Source organism: Oratosquilla oratoria, chromosome 24 (assembly GCF_046742065.1).
Source record: "Oratosquilla oratoria isolate Oo_2021 chromosome 24, ASM4674206v1, whole genome shotgun sequence".
Lineage (NCBI taxonomy): Eukaryota > Metazoa > Arthropoda > Malacostraca > Stomatopoda > Squillidae > Oratosquilla > Oratosquilla oratoria.
Window position 1 is genome coordinate 42,808,184 of NC_134800.1, and position 12,280 is coordinate 42,820,463.

At 40.2% G+C, this 12,280-nt stretch overlaps 1 protein-coding gene across 6 annotated transcripts in view; it reads left to right on the forward strand.

Moving 5' to 3' along the window:
• Positions 1 to 4,957, forward strand: part of Patronin (calmodulin-regulated spectrin-associated protein patronin) — an 88,658-nt gene extending 83,701 nt beyond the window's left edge. For all 6 annotated transcript variants that reach the window (XM_076207966.1, XM_076207971.1, XM_076207968.1 and 3 more), the window contains 3 exons: positions 1,278 to 1,508; positions 1,867 to 2,149; positions 2,839 to 4,957. In XM_076207966.1, the coding sequence (XP_076064081.1) occupies positions 1,278 to 1,508; positions 1,867 to 2,149; positions 2,839 to 2,983 (659 nt within the window). In that variant the 3' untranslated portion in view covers positions 2,984 to 4,957. The remainder of the gene's footprint in view (positions 1 to 1,277; positions 1,509 to 1,866; positions 2,150 to 2,838) is intronic.
• The last annotated feature ends 7,323 nt before the right edge of the window (positions 4,958 to 12,280 follow it).

Genomic DNA, 12,280 nt, shown 5'->3' on the forward strand with positions numbered 1-12,280 from the left:
CTTCACTCCACCTTTTCCTGCCACATTTGCACCCAAGTATCTAAAACTATCCACTTCCTCCAGTCGCTCTCCCTTAATGCTCACTTTCAGTCTACTGCCACTTTCACCCCTTGTACATCTCATCACCTTACTTTTACCCACATTTATCTTTAGCTTTCTTCTATCACATACTCTCCCAAACTCTGTCACCAACTTCCTCAGTCCCTCCTCCGATCCTGCCTCAAGCGCAGTGTCGTCAGCAAACAACAGCTGGCTCACCTCCCACTTTTCTCCATTTTCTTTAACCATCTCCAATCCCTGACCCACTACCGTTGCATTTACCTCTTGCACTACCCCATCCATGTATAAGTTGAACAGCCAGGGCGACATAACGCATCCTTGATGAAGTCCCACCACTCACTACATTTCTAATCCTGACACAAGCTCTACTACTCTCATAAAAACTCTTGACAGCTCCCAGAAGCTTTCCTCCTATCCCATATATCTGCATAACCTCCCACAGTGCCTTTCTGTCTACCCTATCGTAAGCCTTTTCCAGATCCATAAAAGCCCAAAAAACATCCTTCCCCTTTCCTATAGCTTTCTCACATATTTGTCTTACCACAAAGATCTGATCTACACAACCTCTACCCGTCCTAGATCCACACTGTGATGGTATATCAGCATTATTCTCAAGTCATAAAGAAATCTGCATAACTGGTTCCATGGGGATGTCGCCAAAATTTGTAAAATATTGATTGGTTTAACACTGTGAAACTCAATGGCAGGATTTGAACTGCCGTCACCTCAACCTCTGCCACATGTAATGATACCCTCACCCGCTCGGCCAGCGACCATCCTAGAATATTGCCTGCATAAAATTTATGCAATCAGTACACCATACAAGGACATTTTACCAATGCTATGTCCTCCACATTACGATCTAAACTCATCATCGTACCATTGGAGCAGATATTAGATACTACCAGTGACCATATGAAAATATGTATATATATTGTACACACGCCAACATAACTTACTATTATGTATGTAATCTATATCATTACTTACCTTTTCCTGATTTAGCCTTATGTGAGGAAGTTTAACTGATAGAAGTAGGTATAGAGACATAAAGTTCATTCCTCATTGTCAGCCTAGAATATTTTCTATAGGTTTGGAATGTAGTTGTAGTGTAGTATATCTTCATATAGGAATTTATAGATCCATAGGCATGTTTTTGTCAGATATAGTCATTGATTTATTATGGTATAATTTGACTGTTTTTTTAATTCATGCAGGCCAGAGTGAACATGACAGTCTGGTTTATCACGGTCTGAGTGAAGACAGCGGCTTGGGACGCTCGACTCCTCCTCGCCGTGCCCCGTCCCCAGGCATGTCACGTCACCTTCCATCACCATCAGGTCCAGGGTCTTTACCCCCAGGGTTGTTTTCAAAGAGACGCCCAGGGGTATTTGATGACAATGCAAGTGATATTTCATCCACAACATCTTCAACTATGGATTATTCAGGTTAGTATGTAGTTTTGACTTTGGGTGAAAGGGGCTTTGAGTAGCAAGAGGGGAATTTGTTGAGCATAGAAGGGAGAAGACCAGACTCCAGACTTTTTGGATGTATGTATTTGGCCAGAATCCAAAAGGTGTGGGGTTTAGTCTTAACCCATAACTAGTGCATGTACAATATAATTGATGTGTATCTACTCTACCCAGGACACATCCTCATAGTATTTTTAAGTTGGCATCAAATATCCGAGGGAAATAAGAAGTGAGGACTGAAAAGAGTCGAGACACTTTCTCAGTTACCCATCTATCTTAGAGCATGGAATATGAAAAGCCCTGAATTTTGTTGAAAGCAGACATTCTGTTTCAGGCCCAAGATTATATAAACAGCCTGCAGCCAAGTCTAATCGCACCATCATTCTGAATTCTGTGGAGTACTGTGTTTTCCCGGGTGTGGTCAACCAGACAGCCAAGCATCGGGTACTGGAGGAAATTGCACGCTCAGAGTCCAAGCACTTCCTCATCCTATTCAGGGATGCTGGCTGCCAGTTTAGAGCTTTGTACTCATTTAACCCAGAAACGGAAGAGGTGTACAAGCTCTATGGCACTGGCCCTAAGCAAGTGACGGATAGAATGTATGATAAGTTTTTCAAGTAAGTTTGCATTACATTTAATTTGAACTTATCATAGATTAATTTGAGGGGGGGTTCCAATTAAATGAAGCAGCCTTGCTGTGGATGTGCCGGGTCTTGCGACATTGCTTCTGACCCAAGACAGTGGGTGAGATGCAGGGATGCCCCATCATCCAGGAGGAGCCAAGATAAGAGGGAGGGAACGGGGTGAATGGAAGTGGAGTATGTAGGGATGGAATGGGTAGGAGTGGAGTGGATGTGCTGTGTCTTGCGACACTGCTTCTGACCCAGGGCAGTGGACAAGGTGCAGGGATGACCCATCATACAGGAGGTGCTAAGATGAGAGGGAGGGTGGAGGGGTGTGGAGTGTATTCAGGGATGGAATGGGTGGGAATGATTTTATGCCTTTTCCTTTTTGGCTACCTTCCTTGTAAGGGGGAAAAATCCTTGGTATATGTATGTAGGTATATGTATGTTTTTGGCTACCTCCCTTGTAAGGAGGAAACAGCAGTTGGTGTTTGTATGTATGAATGTGTATATATATATATATATATATATATATGTATATACTGTATATGTATGTATGTATAGATTGATATTGAATTTTAAGACACTGGTTTTCTTCAATTGTCAAATTGTAGAGGTAGGCTTACTGTAAGCAGGTACCATAACAACTTGTATGTCCACAATAATATATATATTTTTTTCAGGTACAATTCAGGAGGGAAGTGCTTTACTCAAATCCACACTAAGCATTTAACTGTCACAATTGATGCCTTCACCATCCACAATTCCTTATGGCAAGGCAAAAAGGTCAATTTACCATCTAAGAAGGATATGACGTTGGTTATTTAAGTCCTTGACACAAGGGCATACATGACTTCCTCCATCAGCCTTTTATGATGTGGATAACTCGTGTGTTGGCTCTCAGTAAAGGAGAGAAGGAGTTAAGCACTGCAAGGGTTACTTTCTACTGTACATGAGGTTGATTCTCTTGTTTCTATTTTGTAATGTCAAAGCTGGTGGACAGTAGGGAACGGGTAGGAAGCAGGGAAGGGGAATTGGGGGAAAGGCGATGAGTGGCAAGGTTGAAAGTTCTCTCCTCTTGCTGCACACATTTCAAGGAGATGACTACATTGAGTTCCCATTACCTCATCATACATTACTTTATGGTGATATATGCTTGTACTATGAACATTTTGTCACTTGCTAACACTGTGATCCTGCCAATGATAGGCCTTGACTTTGACAGGTGTGGTTTTGCATCACCTATTTTGTCTGACCTAGAATGTACAGATCTTTTTGGGGTCCCTGTGTCCTGTATACATGTGCCACATTGGATATTTACTGCTGAACTGTGGGGCTTGGGGGTATTGTAAAGAAAAGAAGGAAGGAATGCATGTTAACTCATCATGAAAGAAAATTGTAAAAAGAAATGAGAGACAAAACAAGAAGAATAACTGAAACAACTAAAGATGCCAAAGTTTGTCATTAGTTTCACTCAAGTGTGAATGATTTGTCTGTAGGACCGCAGTGGCAAAGGTCAAATGTATGTGCAGTTTAAACAAATACAATTCCATGTAACATTCGCTTCTTGTACTAAATCTGTGATTCTTGTGATTGTTAGATAAGACTTAACAATGTATCAACAGCATGCTTAGGCAATTCCTATAAACTTAGGTACCTAGGGAAAGGAGAATAATATTGGTAGGAGAACATAACTAATGTCTAGGTTTGCTGTAGCATGCTTGATATTTAGCCCGCAGAGGAAGGCAGGTGATGTGTATATATGGGATTGGACTGAGTGAGTCACACGCCAGGCCTTTAGCATTCCCCCCCTTTTTTTATTTTTATTATTATTATCATAATTTTTTTTAATACTCAATTTTGCTTTTATATAAATGGAATGCTGGAGATTATAACTAATTGGCTTTCTCTGAAAGTCAGTATGGCTTCTTTATTTCATACTTTAGTGAATGTGAAAGCCATCTTTTCAAGGAAGCCTTTCCATATATGGTATAGACACAACATTGTATTCTTTTTTGCAACACATTCGCTTTCAGTGAAGTCACACTATGTCTATAGCCAAGAATGACTTAGAAATAACATCTAGGAAGCATCACTAATGTACCATCAAACCTTTTTATAGGCAAGTTACTATTTAGCAACTTAAAGTTTTTATTAATTCCTGGGTGCTGAATAGATCATGGAGTTAAACATTCAGTCTTAATGGTAATTCCATTTTAAACTGCTAATAATGTATGGTATGGATGATGATAACCTGTTTCTAATTACAAGAAATTCTTGGACTGTGAAGAGACTTTGAACAAATTGAAAATTGTAACATAAGGGTGATAAATGCATTGCAACCACAAAAGGTCCATAAACAATTATATAAAAAAGAAGAAAGTGATAAGAGGCTGAAATTGCAATGAAGAGTTCCACTGCAAAACAAGAAAAAATATTGAAAACTATATAAGAAATAGCATCAGTTGATATTAATGCCAAGCTCCTATTTACATATGTAAATATGTGTGTTTGTGTGTGTGTTTATAAATATATACACACACACACATGCACATGTATATATATACATATATATAATGTATGAGGGAGCAGGTGGTGAGGGACTAACAAGAAGTGGTTGTTTACTTTTACAGCCAAGCCAAACAAGTGGTTGCCACTCTGGCTTCTGGTTGGGTGTTATATGTAAATATTGTTTTTGATTTTATTCCTTACCATTCAAAGGGATGGGCCTCTTTAGCAACTCCCATGTCTGCTTGTTAATAATAATAATAATAATGATGATAATAAATCTAAACTTTTTCATTCTGTGTTTCAATATCCCTGTACTGACCGCATGTTATGCAGTGGTAATTGCATAGTAGCATGCAATAAATGCTTCAGGAAAAGCATTGGGGTGCCCCAACCATCTGGAGCCACATATAAATTGTCTCTGTTAGAATTAAATCTTTACTCTTAGAGCAGCATTTCCCAATATTTTCTGACCCTAGCACCCCTTGAAGTCAGGTCTTATCAGTCCAGCACCCCCTTATATCTTGGTACTAGAAGGATTAGGGAAAGTGTATGTATGCATTGCTTCCCAAGAGCATATGTGTGGCGACCATCCGAAACTGAGCCTTTTCTCAGATTTTTCACATTTCTGCCTCTGGCACCTGTATGGTTTGAGTGGTGTCCAATTGCAATGGACAGGAGGCCTGATGGCCCTCAACCTGTGAGCAGGTGACCAAAATGACCCATGGATATTGGCATAAATTGGCAGGTCACTGATTTGGCCCAAACTTAACCCCAGAGGGAGAGTATCAGGCACAGTGCACAGCGAGATAGATGCTCACTTGATCACAAAGTTCAGCCCGTTTTTTAGTTGTTTTAACCAGCTAAATAATTGGTGGTGTTTGATATGGTTCATGATATCTGATGCCAAGCCAAAAAATTAATACGGATTGTATTACAAGGGAGTTGGGAGGTAGGGTAGATGAAGGAGTATTGGGATGGTTCGGACACATGGAAAGAATGAGTGAAGAAAGACTAGTAAAAGGGGTGTGGAAGGGAGAACATGAGGAGGTGACCTAGGATGAGATGGATGGATGGGGTAAAAGGAGCATTGGGGAAGAGGGGAATGTCTGTTGAGGAAGGACGGGAGAGGACAGAAGATGGGTAAATGGAGAATGGTTGTATATGGATGACGTGATCCATGAGGTGGAATGGGTGAGGGAAAAGGAGACAAGTGTGAGTGTAGTACTTTCAGAGGGATCAGATTGTTGAATGTAGTTGGGAAGGCTTATGGGAGGGTTTTGATTGAGAGGACTACGAGAGGAACACATTGGGTTTAGGACAGGTAGGGCATGTGTGGGTCAGACTTTTGTGGTAAGACAGATATGCGAGAAAGATTTAGGAAAAGGCAAGGATATTACTTGGGCCTTTATGGATTTGGAAAAGACTTATGACAGGGTAGACATGAAGGCACTATAGGAGGTATTGCAGATATATGGAACATGAGGAAAGCTGTTAAGAGTAGTCAAGAGTTTTTAAGAGAGTAATAGAGTTGTGTTAGAATTAGAAATGGAGAGAGTGAGTGGTTTGAGGTAAAGGTGGGACTTTGCCAGGGACATATATGTTGCCTTGGCTGTTCAATTTTTACATGGATAGGGTGGTGTGAGAGTTAAATGCAAGGGCCAGGGACTGGAGATGGTTAAAGAAAATGAAGAAAAATGGGAGATAAGCCAGTTGTTGTTTGCTGATGACACTGCACTTGTAGCAGGATCAGAGGAGGGATTAAGGAAGTTAGTGGCAGATTTTGGGAAGGTGTGTGAAAGCAGGATGTTGAAGATAAATGTGGCTAAAAGTAAGGTGATGAGATGTACAAGGGGAGAATGTGGCAGCAAATTGGAAGTGAGTATTAAGGGAGAGACTGGAGGAAGTGGATAGCTTTAGATACTTGGGGGCAAATGTAGTGGAAAAGGGAGGAGTGGAAGTAGAATGTAGATTGAGAGAAGCAAGTAAATGCCTTGGTGGATTAAAAAGTGTAATGAGAAATAGACATTTGGGGATGGATGGTAAGAGGAGATTGTATGAAGAGGTATTATCCCCACAGCATTATATGGGGCAGAAATATAGAACATAAGAGAGGAAGAGTTTAAATGTGTTTGAGATGAAATGCCTGAGAAGTATGATAGGGATTACAAAGCTGGATAAAATGAGATATGAGGTGAGGAGGAGAGCGAGGGTGGAAAAGGAGTTGGGGAGATGTGGTTGATGAAAGAGTATTGGGATGGTTTGGACTCATGGAAAGCGTGAGTGAAGAAAGATTAGTAAAAGAAGTGTGGAAGGCAGAGGTGGAGGGAGTGAACATGAGGAGGCAACCAAGGATGAGATGGATGGATGGGGTAAAAGGGGCACTGGGAAAGAGGGGAATGTCTGTTGAGGAAAGAAGGGAAAAGACAGAAGATAGGGGTGAGTGGAGAATGGTTGTGTATGGATGATGCTGTGGTGCATGGGAGTGGGTTGGGGATAAGGGAGTATGTGCGAGTGATGTTTTGATGCAGCCTGAAGGGATTTCTCCCCATCTTCTCTTTTTCTGTATGAGGGGACCAAGTGTGGGGGGTGTCACTGATTAAATGAAGCAGCCTTGCTGTGGATATGCTGTGTCTTGCTACATTGCTTCTAACCCAGGGCAGTGTATGAGATGCAGGAATGACCCATCATCCAGGAGGAGCCAAGAAAAGAGGGAGGGAGGGGTGGTGAATGGGAGTGGAGTATGTGGCTACCTCCCTTAAAGGGGGAGAAAGCCCTTGGTATATGTATGTATGAACATAGGTAAATGAAGAAATCAACAAGAAACTGTAGCATCAGACCATCATAAAGATACGAGGACTGGATATTTCAAAATACACAAAAATATCTTTCCTGCTCAACAAACTTTGGTGTCATGAATATAATACACAGTGAGAATAGTGTCAAATTTTATTTCACCACCACACTTATTCTTTTCTTCATTGAAACCCCTGACTATCTGATTCTAAATCTTGTACCCAATGGAATATTGGACACATTTGACGAAATGCCTTCACGTCATGAGGAAGATAAAAAAACAGATGAAGGGAAGGGGCAGATCAAAGGAGTGTTACTATACATCAGGATTCAACATGAGAATATCCTATTCCAGTTTTCTTAACTATTCTACAGGTATGAATGATAAACTAAAAGATTAACATGAAATAGTGAAATTGCGTGAAGGAAACGGCGAATACATAGATGATGTAGAAATGGCTGAAATTATGAACAAACATTTTAAATCTGTATTCACAATTGAAAGTACACAAAACTGGGAGGAAGAACAGAAAGATCCCCCCAATGAAAGAAATAACTGTGACACAGAAAGAAATAAGGGACCAAATAAAAAAGCTTGATGTCAGAAAATCACACTGTCTGGATGGAATTGCAAATTGGATACCAAAAGAATGTATAGATGAACTAATGAACAAAATACACATAATTGATTTCTCACTCAATGAAGGAAAAGTATCACAAGATTGGAAAAATGCAAATATTGTACCAATATACAAAGGAGGGGACAAGGAAAATCCAACCAACTATAGATCGGTCTCCCTTACAAATACAATAGCAAAAATATGCAAAAAAGTTATCAAAAGTAAATGGATTAAGCATTTGGAAGAGAATAATATACTAAATACAAAACTATTTGGATTTTGATGTGAAAGCCATGTGCCACAAACTTTATTTGCTTTTATTCAAGACTAATAGAAATAATGCAAGGGACAGATGGGCAGATTGTGCTTTCTTAGATTTACAAAAAGCATTTGATAAAGTACCACATAAAAAGTTACTAAGAAAAACTGAAACAATAAGTAGAGTATAAGGAAAGTTATTGGATGATGCAAAACTACTAAAGAAAGCAAGTAGAGGAAGATTGTGAATCACTAAAATCACTACAAAATGACCTGGACAAAGTCTGGGAATGGAATCAAAAGTGTGAAGTGAACTTTAACATCAAGAAATGTAGTATAATTGAATTTGGAATAAGTAAAAATTGAATATCAAGACAATATAAAATTGGTACAAAAGTTAAAAAAGTTAACTCAGAAAGGGACCTAAGAGTAATTATCAGCAAAGACATGGCAACAAACATATCAACAAAATAGTTGGAGAAACATTCAATTTACTAAGATCTTTGAAAGTGGCCTTTGACTACTTGGAATAAATACATACATATACCAAAGGATTTTTCTCCCTTACAAGGGAGGTAGCCAAAAAGAAAAAGGCATAAAAACCATTCCCATCCATTCCATCCCTAATACACTCCACTCCCCTTCACCCTTCCTCTCATCTTGACACCTCCTGGATGATGGGTCATCCCTGCATCTTGAATAAATGGTACAGAAAATATTAATTACATTAACAAGACCAGGATTGGAGTACAGGAATACCTCACTGTATGACCGAGTTGTGTTCCCAGCTGACTGGTCGCAATGCAAAATTTTTTACATCGAGGTGGGTTTTACATGTAAATAGGGGGTTTGTGTTCATGGACCCTGTCAACCCCCTCCTCAATTTTTGCCAGGGGCTTTCACATACACGCAATGTTTGTTTTACCTACTTTATAGCACATATTTTTATGTATATATAAGTATTCAGAATGTAGAAGGTGCCACAAATCAATAATGAATGGTTTTAGACTAACAGGAACTTTTATTAACAAATAAACAATGTGCACTTGGAAAAAACAGAAAATTTTAGTCATCCTCCAATATCACCTCCACTTCATCCACCTTTTCTTCATCCATGTCTAGCAAACCAGCCATTGCTTGCCTCGAAGGTGGTGGTGATGATGGTGGCTGTGGTTGTGGTGGTGGCAGGTGAAGGTGGCACTGATGGTGTCACCGCGTAAGTGGATGGATGCGGCTCATCTGCTTCAGCAAAACTCTCCCACAGTGACACTGCCTTGTCACAAACAAGAGCCTGGCTGAGAGGCTGATGGCACTGAGTTCTGTCCTCAATCCACACACACAGCACGGTCTCTATCTTTTCCATGTGGCTGTCTTTCGTCCTCATGACTTTGAGCCTGTCACCAAACACAGTGGTCTTGCTTAATGCCTCGTACTTCTCCCTCTTGCTCCATACAGTGCTGATGGTCGATGAAGCCAACTTCAGCTCCTTAGCCAAGGCAGACACCCTGGCACTCTGCTGCATTTGGTGGATGATCTTCATCTTGGCTTGGAGATCCAGAGCCTTGTGTGCCTTCTTAGGTGCTGAAGGTGGCTTGGGTACCATGGTGGCTGCACATGTAGAGAGGTGGGTTGAGCAGAGCGGAGCAGGAGCAGCACGTCTTGTTGCTGTGCGAAGTGGAGCACAAGTGGGGAGACAGTGGTGCGTGCGTAGTATGTACTGTGGCCTCGCGCCAGTGGTGGCACTGCGGAGGGTGGGTGCTGGCTTTTAAATCTTTTTTGGCTGATGGTCGTCAGTGCATTTTTTTTTTTTTTTTTTTGGTTGTACCTTCGGGGTATTTCCTACATTTTCAAATGTCGCAAGAGCGAATTATTGTGCATTGGGGTGTCGCAATGTGAGGTATCCCTGTATGTTGTGACATTATGGACACCTGGTACTAAAAAGAATATAAAGAAATTAGAAAGAATTCAAAGAGCAATGACAGAGATGGCACCAACACTCTCCAAATTGACATACAAATAAAGATTGGCCAAACTCCAACTACCAACCCTGGAACAAAGAAGAAAAAAGAGAAGATCTACTAACCATCTACAGAATTATGAAATGGATGGAAGTCCTTGATAGAGATGATTTATTAAAGTGGGATAAAGGAAAAACAAGAAGACATGAAAAGAAATTTTAAAAGGATAGTTATAGAAGAGATCTGAAAAAGAATAGCTTCCCACACAGAGTGGTGGGTATCTGGAATAAACTGAATGAGGAAACAGTGAGTGCAAAATTTATACAAGAATTTAAGATTAAACTGGATGCTGAAAGATACAAAAGCAGGTCACTACAAGCTTAGCTCTCTTCCCATAGAATACAACTAGGTAAATACATACATGCATGCATGCACAAATACATATATTGTAAATAACATTAACAGTAGAGTTTCAGACTATGGCTGCACTGTTTGAATAAACCAAGAATCATGATATCTTGACACAGCCTAAAGGGGTTTCTCTGTCTTCTCTTTTTCTGCATGGGGGACCTAACCTAACCTCCCTTCTAAGGGAGAAAAAGCTCTTGGTATAAAGATAGATGAATTATTCTAATATTATTATTATACAGGCCTACAAGTTGTCAGAGAGTACTGGGCCCACTGGTGGATACACTGCTGTCTTCAAGGTTTATACAGGAGAGGACAAAGGTGACCTCCCCTCTTCAGTGGATGTGGTGGATCTGATGGAAGCCAGTAACGTCTTTGATCACGGGTACGTCATGTATGTCAACAATAGGTATAGGTCCCCTACCTTATTCCAGTACCTGTAGGCCTGTCAGCACCATCAGAACCAACAGGTAGTTCATGCCTACAGACCTCAGGGTGGAAAGGAAAGGGGACATTGTCCACAGGAGCTCCACCATTGGTATGTTGTGCTTGGCATGGAAGGATAAGAGGGCAGTCACCATGCTCAGCACAACCCGTATGTCCAGCATGGTAAATGTGGAAAGGAATGGCAAGGTGCTTCAGAAGCCACAATGTGTTGCTGACTACACTTGTTATATGAAGGTTATTGATCTTGGCAACCAGCTGGTCAGGTCATACCCTTCTGTCAGGCAATGCCAGAACTGGTGCAAAAATATGTTCTTTTACAGGTATGACATGGCAACAGTGAATTGCCACATCATATATAAAACACTGGACCACATAGTGAAATGGTACAACTTCCACCTGAACCCGTCAACGGATATATTGAATGAGTATATCTGGCTTCTTGAGCCCTACAGACAGCAAGGCCACCCATCTGCCCTGACTTCTCCTTCTAGATTGCTGGGAAAGATGTCCCATGCAGTGACGTGGATAAAGGGGCAGAAATACCAGCGGTGTTTTTCACGTTACTGTGATGGTAAGAGAAAAATTACCTGTACTGTATGCAGGGTGTGCAACAAGGTATTCTGCACATGTGTGTGCTTTCAAAAGTATGAGGAAAGATTTGTAAATATGTCTATTAGGTCATCCCTCTATCCTGCCTACTGCCCTGGGTCAGAAGCAATGCAGGAAGACACAGCACACCCTATTTTTTATTTTCTGTATTTATATATTTATGTATTTTCTGTATTTATGTATTTATATAAAAATATATATAAAGGTGTTGATTATGATACTGTCTTTTGTTACTTTTCCAAAAACTCGCAAAAAAAAAGAAAAGAAAAACTAATTTTGAGCATCATACAGTTCCTGCTGTATCATATATTTCCTCCTTTCCAAGTTTTAGTGGAAAAGAAAAAAATTAAGAAAGTGACTTTGAGCTATCGTAGAAAAACAACATTCATTATCAGCATCTAATGGTTTACAGCAAGGGCTAATATGGAGAACATGATGGAAACATTTCAGTGTATCTCTTGACTAGAGAAAAAAAAAAAAAAAAAAAAAAAAAAAAAAAAAAAAAAAACTACCAAATTCAT